General features: G+C 47.7%; 1 protein-coding gene across 11 annotated transcripts in view; it reads right to left on the bottom strand.

Annotated features, from left to right (window-relative positions):
- Positions 1–24,994, bottom strand: part of LOC139754027 (discoidin domain-containing receptor tyrosine kinase B-like) — a 466,979-nt gene that overhangs the window by 10,042 nt on the left and 431,943 nt on the right. For all 11 annotated transcript variants that reach the window (XM_071671021.1, XM_071671002.1, XM_071671040.1 and 8 more), the window contains 8 exons: positions 23,599–23,769; positions 22,751–22,860; positions 17,713–17,923; positions 12,392–12,990; positions 7,610–7,750; positions 6,793–6,930; positions 4,273–4,466; positions 982–1,074 (listed from right to left, as the gene is read on the bottom strand). In XM_071671021.1, the coding sequence (XP_071527122.1) occupies positions 982–1,074; positions 4,273–4,466; positions 6,793–6,930; positions 7,610–7,750; positions 12,392–12,990; positions 17,713–17,923; positions 22,751–22,860; positions 23,599–23,769 (1,657 nt within the window). The remainder of the gene's footprint in view (positions 1–981; positions 1,075–4,272; positions 4,467–6,792; positions 6,931–7,609; positions 7,751–12,391; positions 12,991–17,712; positions 17,924–22,750; positions 22,861–23,598; positions 23,770–24,994) is intronic.

The raw sequence follows: 24,994 nt of genomic DNA, 5'->3' as shown, positions 1-24,994 counted from the left end.
CAAGACATCGAAAGACATTTGAGAAGAACTTTAAGACACCACGGAAGTTCGACGAGACATCGCAGTGCGCTAAAACAGCAGAAAACAAGAACGACGGATACGTAAGACGTCAACGGACATCATGATACGTCTGGCAGACAGTGGTACTGGGAGAAGTACCGAGGCACCAGGATAAGTACCAGACACCAACCATCAAGATATACCACGGAGTACCACGCGACACGGAAGACATTAACAGGGAAGCACCAGGACACACCAGGAAGCTCCAGAGAAGCGCCAGAAGCCGAGCAAATGTCTCCAGTCCCATGAAACAGCTGAAGCTTTTCCCAGGTTCGCTACAGCAGGCAATTATTATGCGTAATGAACAATCGGGCAGGAGGCTTGACGCCCCGCCCTGATGATGCTCTCTAGCGGGGCTAATTGGATTATTTGTGCCGCCAGTCCCAGTTAATTACTGACAACCTCCTGACGCACTCCACGATTTATCGAGCCAATAACGCGGAAACACTGCCTCTAGTCAAGCGCCCTGCAGGTGTACGAGTTGTGTGAGTGAGTCGCAAGTTGTCTGGGGGTGCTGAGAGTAGAGGGCGACTGTACTGAGATTTATCAGTGGCTGAGTTCAGTGTTGACTGGTCAGCTCAGTGCAGTGCCTGGGTCGTATTTACTCCCCTGGTTTGTTATATTCCTCCTTACTGAAGGATCTGTTTACCTGGATGGTGTGAGATGATTCACGGCGTCTCGTATCAACGAAGGTAAACTCGCTCACCGAACTAAAACGGCATGATATAACAACATCAGACCCCAGGAAAGACGTAAAACACTGACCTATTGGTCAAACTTTGGCTAGATTAACTGTAGCCTAGTCCAAGATCGTATCTCTGGCTCACTATAAGACTACTTGTACACTTTAATCAGCCTCACCTATTGTCCAGGCAGATGTCATGCTACCATCAACCTCCATGAAGTAGAAGACAGACTAACCTTGCAGCCAGGTCGGTGTGGGAGACTCTGTGAGACTCTAGGAAGGACATACCGGCTGCCACCTGCACTGCCACGCCCACCAGATCGCCCACGCTGTTTACACAGATATACTGATTAGTGTCGTGAGTGGCGGCTACTGTGGGTGTCGAGGCAAGTAGGAGGGAAGGAGGGATCCAGGCTGAGGATGGAGAGGCTCGGGGAGGAGGGAGGCAGGGATCCAGGCTGTGGATGGAGAGGCTCGGGAAGGAGGGACGGAGGGATCCAGGCTGTGGATGGAGAGGCTCGGGAAGGAGGGACGAAGGGATCCAGGATGTGGATGGAGAGGCTCAAGGAGGAGGGAGGGAGGGAGGGAGGGATCCAGGCTGTGGATGGAGAGGCTCGGGGAGGAGGGAGGGAGGCAGGGATCCAGGCTGTGGATGGAGAGGCTCGGGAAGGAAGGAGGGAGGGAGGGATCCAGGCTGTGGATGGAGAGGCTCGGGAAGGAAAGAGGGAAGGAGGGATCCAGGCTGTGGATGGAGAGGCTCGGGCAGGAGGGGAGGGATGGCGTGAGTGACGGTGTGAGGAGGGGCACTGAGAGATGGCAGGAGGTACAATATAAACAAGCAATACCAGGAGAGAACAGGATGTATGCACGTCAAAACAGTTTATCATACCTGACCACAATGACTATATGTTCGGTATCTTTACTGGTTTGATGATGGAAATATGTCACTCAGGTACTTCGTATTAGTGTCCAGTGTTGTGACTGTGTCTTCAGTATGTGTTATTATGATATATTTGGTCAGTGTGACATGGTGAACAACGTAATGACTGTAATCAGTGTGACGTGCTGTCGTAATGACTGTAATCACTGTGACGTGCTGATGGTTAAAAACAGTTATGATTAATATGACAAGTTTGTTACTATGACAACTATGATCAGTATGACATACTGTGTCATAATGACCGTCATTAGTGATATGCTTGTCATTAGTGTATCATACTGAGTGCTATGATGACAGGTCAGGGTGACATAATAAGTGTCATAATGATCTGTTAGTGTGACATACTGTAACAAAATGACTGATTAGTGAGACATACTGAGTACTGTAATGACTGTTTAGTGTGACATAATGTCATAATGGCTATGCTTACAGTGACATACTGGGTGTCATCATGAACGTAAATAGTGACATAATGTGTCGTTACGAGAGCCAAATTGTCGATAGAATCGTAATTCACTATTGTTATAACGTGTCATCATGACTGTCATAGTCATTATTGTCAAACTGTCATCGTATCATACCGCGTTATCATGTGTGTCATACTGTCATGTGTGCTAAATCATTACTAGCGCCATACTGTGTCATGTGTCATACTGTCATGTGTGCTAAATCATTACTAGCGCCATACTGTGTCATGTGTCATACTGTCATGTGTGCTAAATCATTACTAGCGCCATACCGTGTCATGTGTCATACTGTCATGTGTGCTAAATCATTACTAGTGCCATACCGTGTCATGTGTCATACTGTCATGTGTGCTAAATCATTACTAGTGCCATATCGTGTCATGTGTCATACTGTCATGTGTGCTAAATCATTACTAGTGCCATACCGTGTCATGTGTCATACTGTCATGTGTGCTAAATCATTACTAGTGCCATACCGTGTCATGTGTCATACTGTCATGTGTGCTAAATCATTACTAGCGTCATACCGTGTCATGTGTCATACTGTCATGTGTGCTAAATCATTACTAGTGCCATACCGTGTCATGTGTCATACTGTCATGTGTGCTAAATCATTACTAGCGCCATACCGTGTCATGTGTCATACTGTCATGTGTGCTAAATCATTACTAGTGCCATACCGTGTCATGTGTCATACTGTCATGTGTGCTAAATCATTACTAGCGCCATACCGTGTCATGTGTCATACTGTCATGTGTGCTAAATCATTACTAGTGCCATACTGTGTCATGTGTCATACTGTCATGTGTGCTAAATCATTACTAGCGCCATACCGTGTCATGTGTCATACTGTCATGAGTGCTAAACCTGTCACGAGTGCCATAGCATGTCATGTGTCATACTGTCATGAGTGCTAAACTTGTCACTAGTGCCATACCGTGTCATGTATCATACTGTCATGAGTGCTAAACCTGTCACGAGTGCCATAGCATGTCATGTGTCATACTGTCATGAATGCTTAACCGTCACTAGTGTCATACCGTGCCATGTGTCATACTGTCATGAATGCTTAACCGTCACTAGTGTCATACCGTGTCATGTGTCATACTGTCATGAATGCTTAACCGTCACTAGTGTCATACCGTGCCATGTGTCATACTGTCATGAATGCTTAACCGTCACTAGTGTCATACCGTGTCATGTGTCATACTGTCATGAATGCTTAACCGTCACTAGTGTCATACCGTGCCATGTGTCATACTGTCATGAATGCTTAACCGTCACTAGTGCCATACCGTGTCATGTGTCATACTGTCATGAATGCTTAACCGTCACTAGTGTCATACCGTGCCATGTGTCATACTGTCATGAATGCTTAACCGTCACTAGTGTCATACCGTGTCATGTGTCATACTGTCATGAGTGCTTAACCGTCACTAGTGCCATACCGTGTCATGTGTCATACTGTCATGAATGCTTAACCGTCACTAGTGTCATACCGTGTCATGTGTCATACTGTCATGAATGCTTAACCGTCACTAGTGTCATACCGTGTCATGTGTCATACTGTCATGAGTGCTTAACCGTCACTAGTGCCATACCGTGTCATGTGTCATACTGTCATGAATGCTTAACCGTCACTAGTGCCATACCGTGCCATGTGTCATACTGTCATGAATGCTTAACCGTCACTAGTGTCATACCGTGCCATGTGTCATACTGTCATGAATGCTTAACCGTCACTAGTGTCATACCGTGCCATGTGTCATACTGTCATGAATGCTTAACCGTCACTAGTGTCATACCGTGCCATGTGTCATACTGTCATGAGTGCTTAACCGTCACTAGTGTCATACCGTGCCATGTGTCATACTGTCATGAGTGCTTAACCGTCACTAGTGTCATACCGTGCCATGTGTCATACTGTCATGAATGCTTAACCGTCACTAGTGTCATACCGTGCCATGTGTCATACTGTCATGAATGCTTAACCGTCACTAGTGTCATACCGTGTCATGTGTCATACTGTCATGAGTGCTTAACCGTCACTAGTGTCATACCGTGTCATCACGACTGTCATTATCAACATGGGAGGCCTGTAGCCTGGTGACCAGACACACCTGATGGTCCTGGTGGGGTCTGCGGGCGTGTGGGCGGCGCGGGAGTAGTCTGAGGGGGCGAGGGTGCGGGCGTGTAGGTACTCTGGCAGGTGGGCGTCGGGCTGATACTCCACCACCAGTGTCACGCCCACCGGCCCGCCCATCACCACGCCCATCAGCCGCGTCACGTTTTCATGCTTGAGGGACGCCAGCAACTGTGGGGGAGAGACGGCAGTGTGAGAGGAAGAGGAGGAGGAGGAGGAGGAGGAGGAAGGTGAGTGAGAGAGGTGAGAACTGAGGTGTTGGAGGAAGACGTTTCAGTAATGACGTGTATGAGGGGAGGTGGAGGTATACTTCGTGACGTAGTGTGTGGGAAGTGGTGGACGACGAGTGCACAAGACGGACTTGGAAGGAATCCACTATGTGCCCATCATGAGATAAGCGGAGATAACACTACGAGGATGTATGAAAATATTTCACAAAGACTGTATGAAATAATACCGTGCTTTCAAATGAATAATGAATGTGACCTCTTTGGATAATAGATGGGGTTTAGATGTAACACTGTGATGCCAATAACTATTTCAGGCATGAGAACTTAGAAGTCTGCCATCGAAGGAAAATCATATGCGAGCATCAGCTACCATAAGTCTACAACAGAAATTCATTACCTTCGTCTTCCTTATCAAGTCGAGAATTACGATGACTCTTTATTTCTACCTTGCTACAGGTGGCGCACCGTGATGACTTCCCTGCTCATACAACCGTCGAGCCTTACAGTAACAACATCTGTGAAGGGATCGAACTCCTGCAGCAGGAAGGTCCTGCCACGTCCTTAGTTCACAGCTGTCTGCCCTGACCTCCGCCAGCTTCCCACGTTGCCGTCTTCTCAGCCAGTAATACACTAGCTTGAAATATCACGTTCCCGCTCTGTTTATTTAGTCGACTCTTTCTATATTCCTCCATGCCAGTCATCCCTCCCTCTTCTTCAAGCTAATCTGTCACCTTCAAGCCACTGTGGCGGGCCACCTTGTGCTTCTCTGAGCTGATGATGAAAAGCCACAGCCAACACCCCACCAACCGTATCCCCACCACACACACACACACACACACACACACACACACACACACACACATTACCCCCTCCACACAACACGCCCTCCACTACGCTAATCAAAGTCACATTTAAATGCAACTTATCTTGTTGATGTAAATGATGTGGGCCCATTACCATACAACACGGATGTATGAGATCACTAAAACACCGTTACCTAAACTCTCTTCTTATAGGTTACACACGAGTCATTTGTTTGTTTGAAGACAATACTTCTAAAATCCTATAAATCCACTTCTACCTTTATCTATTCATTAATCCACTTCTACCATTATCTACTCACATCAATCCACATCTACCATTCTCTACTCACATCAATCCACATCTACCATTCTCTACTCACATCAATCCACATCTACCATTCTCTACTCACATCAATCCACTTCTACCATTATCTACTCACATCAATCCACTTCTACCATTCTCTACTCACATCAATCCACATCTACCATTCTCTACTCACATCAATCCACATCTACCATTCTCTACTCACATTAATCCACATCTACCATTATCTACTCACATCAATCCACATCTACCATTCTCTACTCACATCAATCCACATCTACCATTCTCTACTCACATCAATCCACATCTACCATTCTCTACTCACATCAATCCACATCTACCATTCTCTACTCACATTAATCCACTTCTACCATTATCTACTCACATTAATCCACTTCTCACATTAATTTCCAATCGGTTGATACTTTTTCCAACACGTCTTTTTTTTTTCTCAATTTGAAAAAACCATTTTTCATTTTGTTCTCCCACTGTATCCACTGAACCAGAGTATTCAAGTTATCAACCAATCATAATCCGCTTGTCATGCGCTTGTTGGCGGTGTTGTGCGACAGTGTCATGCACGTGGTGGTGGTGATGTTGGGAGTCAAGGGGTCATGCACGTGGTGATGGTGGTCATGCACGTGGTGATGGTGGGAGTCAAGGGGTCATGCACGTGGTGGTGGTGGTGGGAGTCAAGGGGTCATGCACGTGGTGGTGGTGGGAGTCAAGGGGTCATGCACGTGGTGGTGGTGGTGGTGTTGGGAGTCAAGGGGTCATGCACGTGGTGGTGGTGGTCATGCACGTGGTGATGGTGGTCATGCACGTGGTGGTGGTGGTCATGCACGTGGTGATGGTGGTCATGCACGTGGTGGTGGTGGTCATGCACGTGGTGGTGGTGGTGGTCATGCACGTGGTGGTGGTGGTGGTCATGCACGTGGTGGTGGTGGTGGTCAGTATCATGCAAATGGTTGTGATGTTGAGCGTCATCCAGACCTTCCTCTGGATGCAGCTCTTTCTGGCGCATGTCGTCCCGTCGTAACTTAGTGATTAGGATTCGACCTTCTGAGGAGGAGTGTAAGGTGGAGGAAATCCGTGTCAGGTGTGGTGAACTGATGGGGTCGTGTGGTGTAGTGACTGACCTGAGCTTGGCGTATGGCTGCTGGTGTGGTCTCGGGAGCCGTCACTGTGATCAGGGCCGCCTGTCTGGAGGTCTGGTCCACGCCCTCTCCATCCTCCAGCAGGTGCTCAGAGAACTCCGAGACGACGCCCACTGACAGCTTCAGGATGAAAAAAAAAAGCGCGTCTTCATCATATGTGTGTGTGTGTGTGTGTGTGTGTGTGTGTGTGTGTGGTAACATATCCATATTGCAGGTCTGGAGCTGCCAATCGTATGGTTGCTTAAAGAGAGTAAGCCTATTTGAGAGACCGTATGCATGTGAATGTTACCACCTTCCAATCCAAGGATAAAACCTCACAAAAGTTACTGAAGTGGAGGTTGAAGACCCCAAGTTGCTGCTGCTGCTGAAATAACATACAGTGGGTTATATCAAATCACTGACCCCACCTTTACCTGACGAAGGTAAATGTTGATGGACTAATAACAGTTAGAGTCAAGGTCTAACTTTGCGGAACTGTGCCCAAGAATGAAGTTATTACAACCTAGGTCATATAACATATACAGAGATTTTTAAAGTACAAAACTGTATTTTGGTAAAAGTATCACAAAACAATCTATACCTGAAAAAATGTACATAAAACCAAAACTAACGATCATATATGAAACGAAGTGGAACAACGAAAAATGTGATATATAACCAACTCATCGTATCTACTAATCAGATACAAAACAGCAGACGAAAGCGCGCGCACGGAAGCATACCTTTAACACTCGCTGCAGACACGAAGATATGAAAATAGATAGGGGTGGTGGAGTGTGTGATCTGGGCGGGCACTCACCGTGGCGAAGGCACCAGAGGCGAGCACGGCCGTACGAGTGATGCGCTCGGGTGATAGCGAGGGAGGTGGTGTAGGTGTGACCAGGCGTGTGGAGTCCTGCCGGTACACGCACGTCAGCCACGGACCAGTCACGGACGGTACCTGCTCAACCACCAGGGCAGAAAGAGACATGGGTTAATACACAAGAAAGGTCCATGACGGCCAATCATACGCTGTCAGTGATTGAGAACAGTAATTTGTAAGTGCTTAGGTTAAGAAGAGCGAGGAAAGAAACAGAAAAAAAATATCATTCAACTTTCTATCTTTCCCTCCATAATATCCTTATAGAGTTATTAACCACGTACACCTATAAAATTTGTCATAACGGATCATGGTCGTTATGGTATAGTCCATGATAATGGTTATGGTGGGAATGGTTGGTGATTATGGTTGTAGATGACGGGAATGGGTAACGGCGATGATGATGATGATGGATTGTGACGTATATGGTGGGGAGAATACATTCCTAGGGGAAAAGGAATTGGCAGGGAAAAAGAGATATTAAATAGTGGTTAGGATAGTGTCAACGATGGAGATATAGGTAATAAGTGTGGGGGAGAGTGATGAGAGGTAATGGTGGCTACCGTGGAAGGAGCCAGACATGAATTTCACTGAAGGAGGAGGAGGAGGAGGAGGAGGAGGAGGATGGTGACGAAGTCACTGGCATCAGTCGCACAACCTCCACAGTGACACAATATCATTACCCGCGCCAGTCGACCAGGCTGTGTTTTACATACCCAGTTCAGCTAATCAAAGGTTATACAATGCTGGATATGAGATGTTCGAGGACAATATGTTGTGTAAGGTAATTTGATCGAGTACGTAATGAAAGGACAAGAGAGATATGTGGTAATAAAAAAGAGTGTGGTTGAGAGAGTAGAAGAGGGTGCGCTGAAATGGTTTGGACACCCGGAGAGAATGAGTGAGGAAAGATTGAAAAAGAAGATATATGTGTCAGATTAGTGGAGGGAAGAAGGAGAATGGGGAACCCAAAACTGGTGGTGGAAGGATGGAGTAAAATAAATAATTAAGCGATCGGGACCTGAATATGCAAGAAGGTGAAAGGCGTGGACGGGATAGAGTGAATGGGAGCGATCTGGTAACCTGGGGTCGACGTGTGAAGGGCTCCGGGGTAAACTATGGAAAGGTCTGTGGAGCCTGGATGTGGATGGAGAGTTGTGCTTTAGAAGCACTACACAAGACAGCTAGAGAATGGATGTAAGCATAAGTGTCCTTTCTTCGTTTGTTCCTGTCCCTACCTCTCTAATGTAGGAAACGGCAATCTAGTATCAAAACAATGCTCTTCTACTGAAATGACTAGTTGGAAAACATTTCCTATACTTTCCTTGTTATAATGATACCAAAAGAAATACAGTTCCTGGCTGGAATACTAAAAGACACTAGTGGCCAAATGTTGAACTACGCACTGGAGAATGAGTCTGGTTCTACTGCCTTGCTCTGTATAATACTAACATAGTGAACAGTGCTGTGTTAACCCGCAGCTCCGGGAATGGATCTATTTGTAGACATGTATGTATTTGCATTTTGTAGACATGTATGTATTTACATAATGCCATCCAACAGTAAGGATTCGAACCTCCTACCATTTGTGTGGGAAGTGCGCACACTAACAACTAAGCTATGGTTTGTGTACCCAGCTCCCACACAAATGGTAGGGGCTCAAATCCTTGCTGCTGGAGGGCATTATAAGTCCTATGAAAGTGCGCGCCCACTGCACTATACTCGTGTACACGTATGTATGCAGTCATATACACTCGTGAACAGGAGACGAGAAATATCATAGTGTGCATATGCTGCATTATATAGGTCACTGGAGTGATAACAAATACTGAATATGGAACACGATATAATCATCCCAAGAGGAGGTAATACCTGTCTGACGTGGTGCCAAGAGAAACGGAAAACGGAAATCATTTCCTCCCGACTGAGCAGCCTCTCCCAGGCAGCTTCCTCTGACCTCACCACGCGACTGGTGGAACCAGGAATATTCAAGGTGGTTCCGTTGGTCCTCTACACTCACAGTGACTCCATCGAGAACCAAGTAAATGAACATGATCAACCCCCGGGACTCGAACAGACAATCTCACAGTTGATTATTCTGATCCAGACTGGTATCAAGATTAACATTAGTCCCATGTTATTATCCCTGGTATGAAAAGGTCACACTAGTCATCCTGGTTATCTTCTTGCTTCTTTATAATTGACTTCAGTTACATCCACCTACCACATCTACAGGCTGAGACGGTGCCATGAACAACTTACGACATGAATCTTATTCCTATTCTGATACCAAACGTTTCCACTGGAGACAGAGTCGCTTCCGCACACCAGACACAGCTGCAGGCTGGCCTCGAGACCCCCCCCACAGCTGCTGCTGGAACCACACTCGCTTAGCAATGAACCTGTCTCAAAACTTCCATGTGTTCGCTACATATAGACAGAAATGGACGTTCTCATCTGCTTCTTAATGCATAAAGTTCCGTCTGGGTCCAAGGAACTTAATAATTCCAAAGGATGAATCTCATTCCTTACCTCAACATCCAGTCTGTACAGACTCGCTACTTGGTCTGCAAACATCTGCGCATCACTGGCAACGTCAAAGTTAGCAACCTACAGAGGGACGATCCTTAGAAACTAAGATCTATAATCCAGTCTATCATGCAGTCATGGATGGTGTCGACACAAGAAGCAAGGGATCCGGGCATTACTCATTTCACAGGTACCAAGGGGAAGAAGTTAGGAGGGCATATACACTTGGAAACACTCTTGTCCCTGGGTATAATTCATACACAAGGTGGAGAATGCAGCAGCCATCCTCTGATATCGAAAACAGTTCAGACAGACGGCTTAGCACAACATCCCAGTCTCTTCGTGTATCTGTCTAATCCACAGGATATGCTGGCTACAGTCCTCCTTGAGCCTGACCATCACCGTGAGTCCGCCAAGCAAGGCAACCACGCCCACCTGCTTCGTCTGAATGGTAAAGAGTATCTGCCGGAGAAATTACCATATAGAAAGGTAAGCTGCCATACACTGTACCTGAACACCCCCCTTTCCCCTTTTACAGACTAACTTTTCCTCCGGTACAAACTGACAGACTGTACCAGTTTGCGTTACGACGCGGAGACTTCATAACAGGAGTCATGGTGTACGCTTCTCTGGCTAGAACCTTACCTTTCCCGCACAGTATATATACATATAAATGTATTTCGTTTACCAGCGAATGCTTTTGTCAGCCTGTGGCTTTTTATCTTTCCTCCCACATGATAAGCTGTCGCGAGCGCGGGGGGTTGCGGCTCCACGGGACACAACCGTATCTGCTTCCACCTAGAAATGTTGTGCCAGTAGATCGCATCGCAGATACGACGTACAAAAGGTGTGTGCCAAAGACCCTCATACGCAGACACGCGCGCGCACCACGCGGACCAACGTTGATGCGTCATGATAACCACAAAGTACAGTGTTAGGAAATACGTCAACAAGTGCATTCTGGTCGGCGTTGGGAGGTTCGGACTACGTCGACCAGAGCGAGGCGAGCACTCTGGTCGTGAGGGGAAGGCTCATCATTATCATCATCATATGTCCTCCTCCTCCTCCTCCTTCACGTGCAGACGTTTCGACCCCACCTCGCCCTAGCTGTACACCTGATACCCCTTGTGTTTTCTCCGAGCAAAATACAAATGTTTATGATACAAGAAAAAAAAAATGGTGACATTTGGAAAAGGAGAAAACTGCTGCGAGCAATCAGGCTAGAAAGTCAGGTTCACTTCTCCGTAAATCAACCTGGACGCAAAGAGGAGGAGGGGGGAAAAAAACGTGACCCGGAACCACTTGTATTAGCGAGAAATATTTCCCTCTACGTCTTGCACGGGCGGTTATACAACAACAACAACAACAACAACAACACCGCCACACACACACTCATATAAACTAGCCAGACTAAACTAATTCCCAGCATATACCATCACTTATATTTATTGGATAATAAACTACATGCAAGTATAGCGTGGTCTTTGTAGTATGTCCTGCAGCGGCACAAGTGTATAGCATTATATGCTGCAGGTGGTATACGAGAGAGAGAGAGAGAGAGAGAGAGAGAGAGAGAGAGAGAGAGAGAGAGAGAGAGAGAGAGAGAGAGAGAGAGAGGAGGAGGAGGAGGAGGAGGAGGAAGAGGAGGAGGAGGAGGAGGAGGAGGAGGAGGAGGAGGAGGAGGAGGGAGGGAGGGTAGCAGGTGGTACAAGAGAGGAGGGTGTGAAGGAGGGAGGGGAGTGTCGTCCAGGTGAGCGTTACTATGGGAACAGCGTCACCACGACACGTGAACACAGTCGATCATTAGCCGCCCCACCTGCACTCTTACTCAATACCGCCTCACCCATAACAAGGGTACAGAGCACTCCACTTACCTGACTACTTTACTGCCACGAGTCACTGGTTGGCGCGTAGTGACCACCGCTGGTAAAGAATAACGAGGTGTGTGGTGAGTTACACACGCGTGTGAGACGGAGAGGCACGTACGTTTGTTGGCGGACTTAGTTAAATGCCAGCAGCCTATGTTGTAGGTGAGGCAAAAAAGACAGAAACCTGGCCAGGGAGGGGAACTTGAAAGTCACTGTGTGTGAGTGTGTGTGTGAGAGAGAGAGAGAGAGAGAGAGAGAGAGAGAGAGAGAGAGAGAGAGAGAGAGAGAGAGAGAGAGAGAGAGACTGGCGTGTGCGATGGCTTACCTGGATCTGTCTGTCGCACTTGTCAGGTGGAGGCGGGATGGGCGGTGGGCGGGGTAAGATGGGCGGCGGGCGGGGTATGGATGCCAGGGTGATGGGGCGGGGGATGGACGTCACGGCCGCCGAGGTTGGGAAGGTGGAGGATGGTCTCAGCGTCGGGGTGGCGTACAGCGGACCAGCCTCCGGCGTACTGGGCCGGTACGTGCTGGGGGGCGTCACCAACGGCGTCTTCTGCACGTCGTCGTACAGGAGGCAGCTCCCCTCCTCATACGTGGGGGTGGTGGTGCCCATCACGCCCACGCCCACACCCACGCCCTCCATCAGGCTCTTCATATCCAGGGTGTCCGGGGGTGGGCGTCGGAAGACTCTGGGGGACGAGGTCTTGCCACGTCTGCGTCGCAGCCACACGCCCGCCCACACCATCACTAGCACGCCCACGCCCACGCTGAAGCCCACCGCCACGCCCACGTATGTGCGGTGCTGGTGGGCGGTGTAGACGGCCCAGACGTCGGCGGGCGGGTCTGGTGGGCGGGCTGCCACGTGCTCCTCGGGCGTGGTCACCGGCCGCCGCTCCCAGTCACCCAGGCTACACCCACACACACCTGTATACACATCAGCATCTATACTACACATGTACTGTACTATGAACCTATACTATACACGTCCTCTATATGTGCGACACTTGTAACGTACATGTACAGAGACTGTACTCTACAAGTGCTGCACTGGTACGCTACATGTGCTTCATGTGTTCTGTACATGTACTGGTGCTTGCACAATACACGTGCTGCTCCGTAATGTACAGGAACTGTCTCTGTGTTTCATATGTGTCGTACATGTCGTACAGCTCTTGTAGTATGTGGAAAACCTCTACATCATACACGTAGAAATGAAGAATATATACATACCTTAAGGCAAACGGGCTCCGGTACAGTGACGAATGGTTGACAGAATGGATCATGTTGGCTGAATGGGTGACGATCAGGCAAGGTAATGACAGCAACAGGAGTAAATATAAATGATAATGGCGGCTGTCAGGTGACAGGAGTGGCCAACAGACCACTACTGGTAATTAATGATGGGAGAACGAAACATGACAATGAAAGCTAACACACGAAAGTGGTGGACAGCAGATGGAACTGAAAGCTAACAGACGGAAATGGTGATTACATGTTAACAATGGCAATGGACATATATATATACGAGGAATAACACAGCAAGTAGCAGGTGGCAAAGTTGGTCAACAAACGACAATGGAACACAACAATTAGAATATGGCTATTGATCACATTGATCTACTTGTGGCAGTGATTGGTGATCACACAACCCACGTCCACCTAATGGCCACTCATCAATGACTGTAACGTTCCATCATCAATAACTGTATCAGTGGGAACACTTCCGTCATCAATGACTGTAAGTGGAAACAATTTATCAACAATGATTGTCTGACTGCAAACAATCTATCAATGACTATCTGACTGGAAATAATCTATCATCAATGACTGTCTGACTGGAAAGAGATCTTAAATGACGACACGTGCCTCATCAACCCAAAAATATTGGCCATCGACGACAATGATATCATGGGTCAGGTCAAAGGCCACGCAGTCACATGCAGGGGGTCGTCCCGTCATCCTCAGAAGGGGAGTCATATCGAGTGATCGTCCCTGGAAACACTTCCGGGGGAGAACACTGGAAGCCAGGAATAAAAATTCTCTCGGTTTCATCCCTCGTCTTCCACTGGTGATCTGCATGTGACTTCGCAGGCAAAGCGGCGCCCGGGGATTACCTGTCACATAACCTCTGAAACGACACAATAGCAGAAACGACTATTATTCCTATTCCTCTGTCCTTCAGGCTCTCCTTCGTCCAATCTTTATTCTCCAGTCCTTCATGGTCATCTCGTACGCTGTCTTGCTGGGTACCAGGTTCTGGTTAGAAGTAAAGGCTTGCACGGTGAGGCACATCAATATATCGTCCTGGTGACCTTCTGGCTACACATGTATGATGGCACGTGAGGGAGCCGCTCACACAGCAAGAAGAGATACAGTTCTATACCACTGACCTTGATAGTTTCTCTGAGGACACATGTACACGGAGTCCCACGCACCCCCCCCCCATCTACCTCCCCCATCTACCTACAACATTCATACGACCTCAGGACCGTCTACACCAAGTACCTGTATCACAAATGATGTGTAAATCAGGCTCTGTTGGTCTACACGCAACAGTGGCATCTACATCAGCTGCAACACACTGGAGCTTCCGTTCTGTTCAACTCCCCCTCCCTACCGATCTACCATAATAAAAACCCTCCACACCTGCTGTCAATGTTGCGTTCCAGATAATACTAAGGCAGTGAGGCTTCGACAAAAACTATACAAGACGGTTGTGCTTTACCGATGACGGAGGTGCGTTTTAAGACAAATGGATTCTAAAAACATTAAAAAGAAAGGCTTTAAAATAGGAAGGGTATCTTACGGACGACACTAGTAACTACTTGATGACCGTGGCTGAGGCCAGCAGGAACCTGGTGTAGCTGACCAACACCCCACTACCTGCCACCGCTGGCTTGTACACCAGAGCAAGCAAGAACCTTAACTTCTTAAGCACAGAGGTACGACCCTCGAGTATGATGACCCAGCCTCTGACCTGACCCTCTCTAGTGTTAGACCACAGGCCAGGCCATCACAACCTAAGGGTTGTACTGTCGTGCTCGGCCTTGACCAAAACCCCCCCCGTCGCCAAACTTTTATACCAACATACTCAACATTACTACATACGTCGCTACCAAACATACTATGAAGAGTAGTCACAGCATAACGTAGGAAGGACAGTGGTAACTACACACACAGTCTTCACTACGGTAACTACACACAGTCTTCACTACAATCATCCACAAAATCTATGAATAGAAAAGCCCATTAAATTCCTCCCTGGAAAACTGTTTCCCTCTCTCTCCCCCTGTACTGGTCGACACATCTCTACAGCACAAAAATAATAACACTGCCACCCAGACAATAGCATGAAAGAAGTATTCTGAAAGCTGAGGAAAATCTCCACAAGACACGAGAGTTGGGCATTAGTGGCCAATGGTGGCCGGCCACTCCCTGCAACCACAGCCCGGCACTCACACCTGTGGTTCTTGGCCTTACCTGTGGCCTGGCCCACACAAGAGCATGACCCGTGGCCACGCAGCTGGCCCAGGGAACAACAATAGAGTTGGTGGCCATAACCGAGGGTGCCTCCAGCAGCACACAGCTAGGCTTTTACCTTCCCGCCCCACGTAAAGGTTTCTTGTGTTTTTACCGAGAGGGTATAACTGGGGCTATATATTCAGAAACTTCATCTTTAATCGTCTTTGCAGAGCGAGGAGAAAAGAGGCTTAGCAATGTTAGTTTCGTTACCTTACAAATGGGTTAGACTAGCCTCGTTCCCTGGTGAACGAAGGTCAGGTTTCTCTGGTGCTTGGAGGGATGTGGGTTCGGGTCTGAACTCTAACTTCGGGGGATAACAAGGGCCTTTGGTACTAAAGGTTGATGGTGGGCACCAGGGATCTCAGTTTTCGTTGCTGGATACTTGGTTACAGAGACGATGGGGTTACCACGAGTCTCGTTGGTCTGAATGAGGTTCCACATTCTAAAATTTCTAGAGTGAAGGTGGAGCTCCTCTTCTCTGTTTCGTTGAGCTAAAAAGAGAGTTTCAGTAGTCTCGCCTGCTTGCACCTGGGTTAGGTTTCACCTGGTTTAAGCTCTGCAGTGTTTTAACGAGGTTCCAATAAGCAGGGTTTTAACTTTTCTGGTTTCCTTTTTACAGAGTGTACGCGAGGTTTCACTTGTTATATATTAGAACTAAGGTATGGTCACCCTACTCTGTTCTCTAGTCGCAGTTTTCATTTTTGGAAGAAGGTGTCTCAAGTCTCGAGTTTCACAAAGCTGGGTTTTGTTGGTCTGTGTTTCATGAGAAGCGGCTGACACTTCACTTAGTGCATGTTTTCACCAAGCCAGGGTAAGACCTCGACGGTTCCAGTCTTCGAGAACCTGGGCGTGGCTATAAGGGCCAGGTTTCGCTGTGGGAGGAGGAGATGTCACTGTATGTAGGATGGCATTTCACCATCACCTCCAGCAGGCTCACAGTTGGGTTCCAATGTTTTGTTGTGGAATCCAAATGAGGTATTTAAAGAGCCTTCGCCTCGTGAGGGGTGAGGCTTCAGTGTTTTCCCCGAATCAACTGGGTTTAAATGTTTGCATGGCAAGGGTGAGGTTCCGCTCAGCTCTCGTTATGTGAGGTTCCACTATCTTAATTCCTGCAATCGTGGGAGGGTTCGGCTGTCTCAGTTTTCGCTGGGCTGAACATGTTTATCGTACGTGACTCCGGTCATTCTGACACTTCTCCCCCAACACAGAGGCGATAAAAGCGATAAAAGAATTCAAACCTGGGAGGAAAAAAAATGCGCAAAGTTTTGTGTGTCTCGCGATTTCTAAGTTGAACATTATGAGCACCACCCATCCCCCCCCCCCCCACACACACACACACACACACACACACCAAGCTTCTCGTGCTGCCGTCCCACGGTTTACCTGCTGTGCTGCCGTGCCACAGTTTACCTCCTGTCCAGCCGTGCCGCAGTTTACCTGCTGTGTTACCGTACCACGGTTTACCTCACAAAAAAGTTGGAAATCACATCACACAGACAACTGTGGGTCCTTCCCACCTGAGCAAAGTAACTATACACCATAACTAGGCATGATGTAAACACAGACCGTAGTCTCTGGCCGGAAGACCGATACATTCCCGCACTGGCAAGTGACAGAAATGATCGACAGTCACTAAATCATGTGTATTTACTGACCCTTTCTCTTAAACAACAGTGTATTGTGTGTGCGGACAGACACCAGCCAGCGTGACCGCCGGCGAACCCCTCACCGGGAACACCACCTGTGTAGCGTATGAATTATCTGAGCACGTGACGATACGACCCATGAGCACGACGTTACGACCCTTGAGCACGACGGCTCGACCCTTGATTAGACGTTACGACCCTTGAGCACGACGTAACGACTCTTGAGCAGTGAGGCTGGTAATGAATGCTGTCCATGACGAGAGCCTTGAATAACTCTCTGATCCTTTCACGTCCATCATACCCATGGGGTCGCACCGTCGCTCTCATTGAAAGAGAAGATCCATCGATGCTACATATTCCTCTCCTCTCCCTACCGTCGTCACCTGCAAGCCACCAGAATCACCCTCCACCTCCAGCACAGAGGGTAAGTCAGTGCCTCCCTTCCCCTCACACTCACGAATGGTCAAGAACCACTCACTGGAGTCGAAGTAGACCTCTAGAATGTTGACTTCCAGCCCCGTCACCTCCACTTCCACCTGCAGGCTGGCCCCTGGGCGCTTCTTCAGGTCAAACGTCAAGTTCTGGGGGCCTGATGGCAAGAGGTCAGACGCAGTCCAGGTCGTGGTCACGGACACGTCGTCCCACACGGACGAGTTGGAGCCAAACATCACCGATGCGGTTATCTTGGGCTGGAGTAAAGAAGTACATCAGTTATCGTACATGTGTCATCAAAATAGTTTCCTGTCACACACACACACACACACACACACACACACACTCTGTAATGTGTTACCGGACTCCGCCTCCTTGTGGCTACGACGCGTGCGCGGGTCACCTTCAGCGAGGCTGTAACATCGTCAGTTAACATGAGGGAGCAACAAATCTCGTCGGAAAATCTCTTGTTCTAAAGTAGTCCATAATTTCCCAGCTTATTATTACAGCGCAGCCTTGAAGCAGTAGAAACCCAATAAAAAAGGAGGCCTGGGGTTATATGTTATATGATAATATAGTCTAATTATTCATAACATGCATGACCTTCATTTTAAAATATAATTATATTGCTTACTGTAATTAGCAACCAGATAAGCTTGGTTCATAATGAGATTTGATAACTCTAAGAGTGAGGCTCAGTTCAGACAATTCTCAACTTCCTGCCCCTAGGCAGTAAGGTTCACTCTACCGTCTCGCCGGCAAGCCACCATATCCAGCCCCGTCTACCACCAGTAATGGTGGCAAATGTAAAATATTAATGTCCACATCTGCGTTTTCCTCTGGTTCTTTAACCGGGGACATAGTTTGTGGTGATGACATCCACTTGCGCCCACCAGGTACCCTCTCGTGACCCAGCGGGATAGTTTCCCTCACCACACGCACGATCTCTCCCTCCCTCGCACGATCTCTCCCTCCCTCCCTCCCTCACTATGCTCAGGTTGTTATGCCAGGTCCTCCTCGTACCTACCATGTGTGAACACAACCCCTTCGCCCGATAGACCGCTCCCCTCTCTCCACACCTCTCGGTGTGGCATTACCTCACACTGTCTCCTGTGCTCCACACGAGTCTTGAAAAGCCGTGACTGCTGTGGATGGACTCGATCCAAGTCTTCTCAGTCCGCGCTACAACACACCATCTCCACACCTTCTGTCACCCTCCACCACACCCACCGCCTCTCCACTCCTCACCATAGCACCAGACTGCCCATCCTTCTCTGCTCTGATATACCATCCTCTCTATCTCCAACTTGCCTTAATATTCTACCCAAATATTTGAAATTCTAAACGCTCTCCAAACTTCCTCCGTCTTACCATATTTTCCAATCTAACTCGCTTTGTTTTCCAACAATCCCACCTTCCCAGGGCTCCTGCCTCACTTCTGGCAACTTTCGCGAAAAAAATCACAGGCAACTGTTCTAAATTGCTTTGCAATACCTCGTTGTTCACCTCCCATTTCTGCCATTAAAACAGCATCAGATACACACATGAATAACTTCATCTACCACTTCGTTGTTTTTCTTTTGTCTTCTGGGATTACTACTACGTCTACAACAGCAACACTCCAGGTACTACTCCTCCGTCTACAACATTAACCTTACAACTCCACGTACTACCCCACCGTCTACAACACCAGCCATATAACTCCAGGTACTACTCCTCCGTCTACAACATTAACCTTACAACTCCAGTTACTACCTCTCCGTCTACAACACCAACCATACAACTTCAGGTACTACTCCTCCATCTACAACCTTACAACTCCAGGCACCGTCCTTCCATCTACAACAACACCAACCTTACCACTTCAATCACTATCCCTCCGCCTACAGCACCAGCCATACTATGTAGGTCACCTACCATTACAATAAACTCTCCTGGGACATAATCCAAGAGTGTTTACCGCAGCCTTAAACCTAAATCCCTCACTTGTTCCTGTTTTTGTCCTGCCACACAACCCCCTCACTGCTGAACACACCGGCTTATTCTGATGGTTTTCTTCCACTGTGTATATAACATTTCACAGTTTACTTCTATCTGTTTAAAAACATACTTTTTTTTTTTTTGCCAACTTATCATCAACAAGTCCATCACCGTCCATACTCACTCACCTGTTTTTCAGATCTCTTCTCAACTATACCTTTCACGGTAACTGTCGGGCCCATATACCCACACTCATGACCCAGGTATCAAGACTTCACACTCGTACCTCTGTCACTCACACTCGTACCTCTGTCACTCTGAGCCTTTCCGCTTCCTAAGCCACCACAAACCATGTATAGTTTCCCTAGCTGGCAGAACTCAATAAACATCTACTGAACTCTGAGTTCTTGTATCTATTCTTGACACATTTGTCTTGATAGACGAAAAGTAGTATTCATTCACATTTTTCTGTTGGCTCATTTCTACCACCCCGTCATCTTCACCATGAGAGTCTTGCTATGTTTCTATAAGCGACACGACGTTAGATCCTGTTCTCCTCCTCATCTTGGCACTGTTCCTTCAATCTCTTCAAACGAGTCACTAGGTCTTGTTAACACACTGTATCGATACACATCTGTCTTATCATTCGTACTCATCGATCCCTTCCTCTGTGCTTTAAACCCCAAACCAAATGATCTTTATCTAAGTCAGTTTGGCAGTTCGGTATATATGTACTTTTTTCTTGGCAGTTCGATATATATATATGTACTTTTTCAACTTTTCTTAAACGTTTTTTTTAGCTTTAGTCTTTGTTTCTATTGTCTGGCTGAAGCCCATCCCACGGGCGCCTGCCTCCTGAACCATCAGTTGATGTTCCTCTCCACCTTCCCTCCTGACGCCCTCATTCTGTCCCCGCTCTCCCGTGCCATTCATTTCCTTCACCCCTGCCACAATTCTTCTGCAACAATGACAATAAAATTCTTCGTTTCCCCCATCATCATTTAATCCTGTACATCTGACATTCAATAACCAGCCAGCTATTGTCCACATCACCTAACTAACTCATCTCTACACTGTTTCCTTCTCTTCATGAATGTGACGCTGATCATGTGCGTACTGACTGTACCCTGCTCAGGATTCACATGCAACGAGCTCCGTTGCTCGCCTTATACTGACTGTACCCTGCTCAGGATTCACATGTACCGAGCACCGTTGCTCGCCTTATACTGACTGTACCCTGCTCAGGGTTCCCTTGTACTGAGCACCACATACTAAGCTTCATACTGACTGTACCTTGTCCGTGGTTCTCGTGTACCATGCACCACATACTAGCCTCACACGACTCATCGAACTGCTGGATCTCTTCAGCACCTCTCCCAAGTCTCTCTCATGACCCTGCCCACCAGGGGACCTGAACGCCTTCATGGCATCCAACACTCTCAATCCACAGCAACACAGTTCACCAAGACTGCTCTCTACAGACCAACTCACCTGCTGCAGCTCGTCTGCTGGGCAACATCCTGCAAAATGTCAAATGCTCCCATCAACAGTGTCCACACAGTAGGCCAAGGCACTGTGGTCTTCAGAACAGTCAGTGCCACTCATCCCTCACACACACATACGCCCTCACCTTCCACCACTCTACACCTCACTCTTACTACTCATATATTCCTAGTAATACTATCTAATACTCTTTACTTTACATCTACAAAGAAGAGAAAAACTATTCTACAATTCTCAACGTTCATATCTACATCCGCGTCCACAACTTCACTACATTTTACAACTAAGTTCAGCTCATAATCACAATGTGATGTATGGTCATGTAACTTCTTACAGAAATGCGTATTGACAAACGCGTCAGCATCCCACCAAAAGTAGGTCACCCTCACCTCCATTTTACGCATGAAGAGGAGAACTTCGTACTATGTGATATCACCCGAGTTTCATTTTCATATATAATTTCATGTTCTCACGTCACCAGATGGATATCACTTTCGCCACACACTTACGAAAATGAGTCCTCCAGCTCACGTCATGTTAAATACTCCTTAATTTTCCTCGTTGCTGCTGCAGACACAGGTCACCTCGCGGTGTTCACTGTGTGATATGAACAAAACCTCAGGCGACAAGAGCGTCACCGAGTCTGAATACTGGGAATATGCTCAAGTTGAACATGTCTAGACACAGTAATTATTCAGAATTCATATATTGCAATATTCAAGAATATTCGAATGAAAATAGCTTTATTTCTTCTCAATAAAAATTAGGATAAAGTATCAAATAATTACCGACAAATGACTGAATAATAAAATGGTAGGAAGGAGAGGTTGAGTAGGAAATTAAGTCTGAGATAAGAGTTTTAAGACATCCATTATATTACAGTCATAACTGTTTACTAAATAATGTATAGTAATCATTCATACTTAAAAAAACGTCTAATCATGAAAACTGTCATGCACTACGTTGTCTCTGTCAAGTACTTAAACTAATCTTTGTAATCACTTAAGACCTGGTGCATGGCCAAGAAGGTACATGGTGTATATGCAAATAGGTCCAGAAGATATGAGGTGTCCATGGGAGAACCGATGATCCATAACAAGGTTATCTGCTGTAGTAAAGTAGTAGCGTCCTGATGTTATAATCTTATATGTGGTACAGACAAGATGGCAAAGCAGAGGGCATCTCCATCCATCCACCACTCCCTCCGGCCCAACAGACGTTCGGAAAAAAAAAAAAAGCAGAGAAGAAACATCGCGTAGAATGAACGGAGGTATACTACCATGGAAATTTTATAGGAAAGCGCGAATGGCGAAAGTTTCTGACTGTCGTAGGGCTTCTCCGGCTGACGAGACAGTAACAAAAACAACCCGAGGACGTTTTTGCGCAGTCGGACAACCTAATGGGACATAAACAGAGCGACTAAAAACTTAAAAAAAAAAAAAAAGAGGCTGAGTGTTATATACAGACGATCCATACAGCCACAGATAATGGCAGAGATAAAGATAACGGGGATAACTAAAGGGTGGGAGAAGGACGAGGCCAGACGGCATGAGAGGTGAGGTACAGGACAACATATGGTGACAGGTGAGGGTGAGGCTCACCTGGGTGCCGGGCTGGGAGGTGCTTAGGTAGAAGTAGAGCGCACGGAACCTCCTCATGACGTCGAAGTTGAAGATCATGACGACGGGCGTGTCTGGTGCAGGCTCCAGCCCTGCAGGTACCAACCATGGAAGGGAGGTTAATGGTCTTGTAGAGATCGATCATGGTGACTGTGGCTAAGGTGGTAGTGGCGAAGGGGAAGTGGAGGACATTAAGTGGCTGTGGGTGGTATTGGTGACATGAATGGTAGTGGTGGTGGCAACACTGATGTTGGTGTACGTGGTGATGAGGTCAGCGTTGGTGACCTGTGATAATGATAATGATGGTGGTGGTGGCGAACGGGGGTGGTGATTGTGGTAGTAGTAACGATACTGGTAGCGGGAATAAATGTAATGGTGGTGGAGGTTACAGGAGTGGTAGTGGTGGCAGCAATGCTGTTGTAGGTGGCGCCAGTGTGTGTGTGTGTGTGTGTGTGTGTGTGTGTGTGTGTGTGTGTGTGTGTTTACCTAGAAGACCACCATACGGTAGAAGCACACATGATAATTTTTCTTTAGGAAGACCAGCAGTCCTGCACCACTGTGAACTGGGAGGAGAAGGACTGTATGTACTTACCACACACACACTCACACACAGAGTAGGTCACATATGCCAACTTTGAAACGAACTTGAGCAGCATTCCACTCAGCTCTTATTCCTGCCTCACCTACATGTGAAATACATATCAATAGGAATCACAAAATGAGAGTGAGTAAGGCTATGCTTAAAGGTTTGGTGATCTACAATGTCATTCAAGATGAACACAGACACTCTGGAGGAACTGGTACTGCGGGTGACGTGCGTTGGGTCTTACCCTCGACCTGCAGGAGTTCCTGGGTGTCAGGGTGGGTCACAACCACCTCCTCCTGGGCGCCCACACGCCCGTCGAACAGCAGCCCCTCGCCCACGCTGACGCTGTCGCCCACGCCAGCGCCCACGTACGTCCTGTAGGGCCCCCCGCCCACGCTGTAGCTCAGCAGGCCGTCTGAGAGACGAAAGGAACCAGTGATGGGATGTGGGCTGCTGGCGTTGGAGACGCACACACATACCTACACCATTCCAGGTCTACACACACACACACACACACACACACACTCACACACAGAGACGTGAAAAAAATAGGCGTACATAAATCTTCATCAAAATAATAGCCATGAGACAGCGTCTCCTACTCTACCTGGGTATGCCAAGCACACCCGTGTCTCGTCCAGCTCCCATCTTGCCAGTTTTCCCCCCCTCTCCTTAGATCCCCCTGCTATGGAACTTCATCTTCATAAGTTCCCTCCCTCCTGACCTGCCTCCCAATGCACAGCCCTTCCGAGTTCCCCTCCCAGTGTCCTAATCCCTGAGCTCCCCTCCGAGTGTCCCGTCCCCCTGAGCTCCCCTCACAGTGTCCCGTACCCCTGAGCTCCCCTCACAGTGTCCCGTCCCCCTGAGCTTCCCTCACAGTGTCCCGTCCCCCTGAGCTCCCCTCACAGTGTCCCGTCCCCCTGAGCTCCCCTCACAGTGTCCTGTCCCCCTGAGCTCCCCTCACAGTGTCCCGTCCCTCCGAGTTGCTCATTACGACACCAGCACATCCTCAGCCTACACAACAGCAGCGTCTACCCCTGAAACTCTCGTAGACGAGGTAGAGAGTCCAGACAACAGCAGCACCTGCTCCGTGAAGCTAAAGTCTCGTAGACGACGTAGGGTGCCAACACAGCGGCAGCGTCTGCTCCTGAAGCAGTCGTGGACGAGGCAGCAAAGCCTATTCCACTTCACGACTTTAATTAACGACTTTTTTTTTGTACAACTTTGGCGCAATATCGCAGACTTTCGTACATGTTAACTGAACCTCAAGTTTCAGTTATCTTCACAGTTTTAAGCAAAGTTCTAAACGACCGCAATGAAGGTATTACACTAGATTTAAATACAGCTCAAGTGACTTTTTTTTGTGTGTGTATCTCAAAGCACGAAACCTGTCCCTCATGTATGTTACACGTACTGAATTGTCATCGCTCTAAACCACCGGTTAACTCGATACAGAACAAAAGTTAGAGGGCAACTTTTGTGGGCGCATCATGCGGTAACCAGTGGCCACCGGCGTGTGGCGGGGAGGGGGAGATCACTTTCCCCAGGATGAACGACACAATATGATGCAAAGACAACGTTAACTTCTACTGGGTTTACCTTGAGCTAACGGTGGCTACGAACCCCGAGTCTCTCGCCAG

This window comes from Panulirus ornatus, chromosome 2 (assembly GCF_036320965.1).
Source record: "Panulirus ornatus isolate Po-2019 chromosome 2, ASM3632096v1, whole genome shotgun sequence".
NCBI classification, from domain to species: Eukaryota; Metazoa; Arthropoda; class Malacostraca; order Decapoda; family Palinuridae; genus Panulirus; species Panulirus ornatus.
This window is presented reverse-complemented; position numbering and strand designations above follow the sequence as displayed.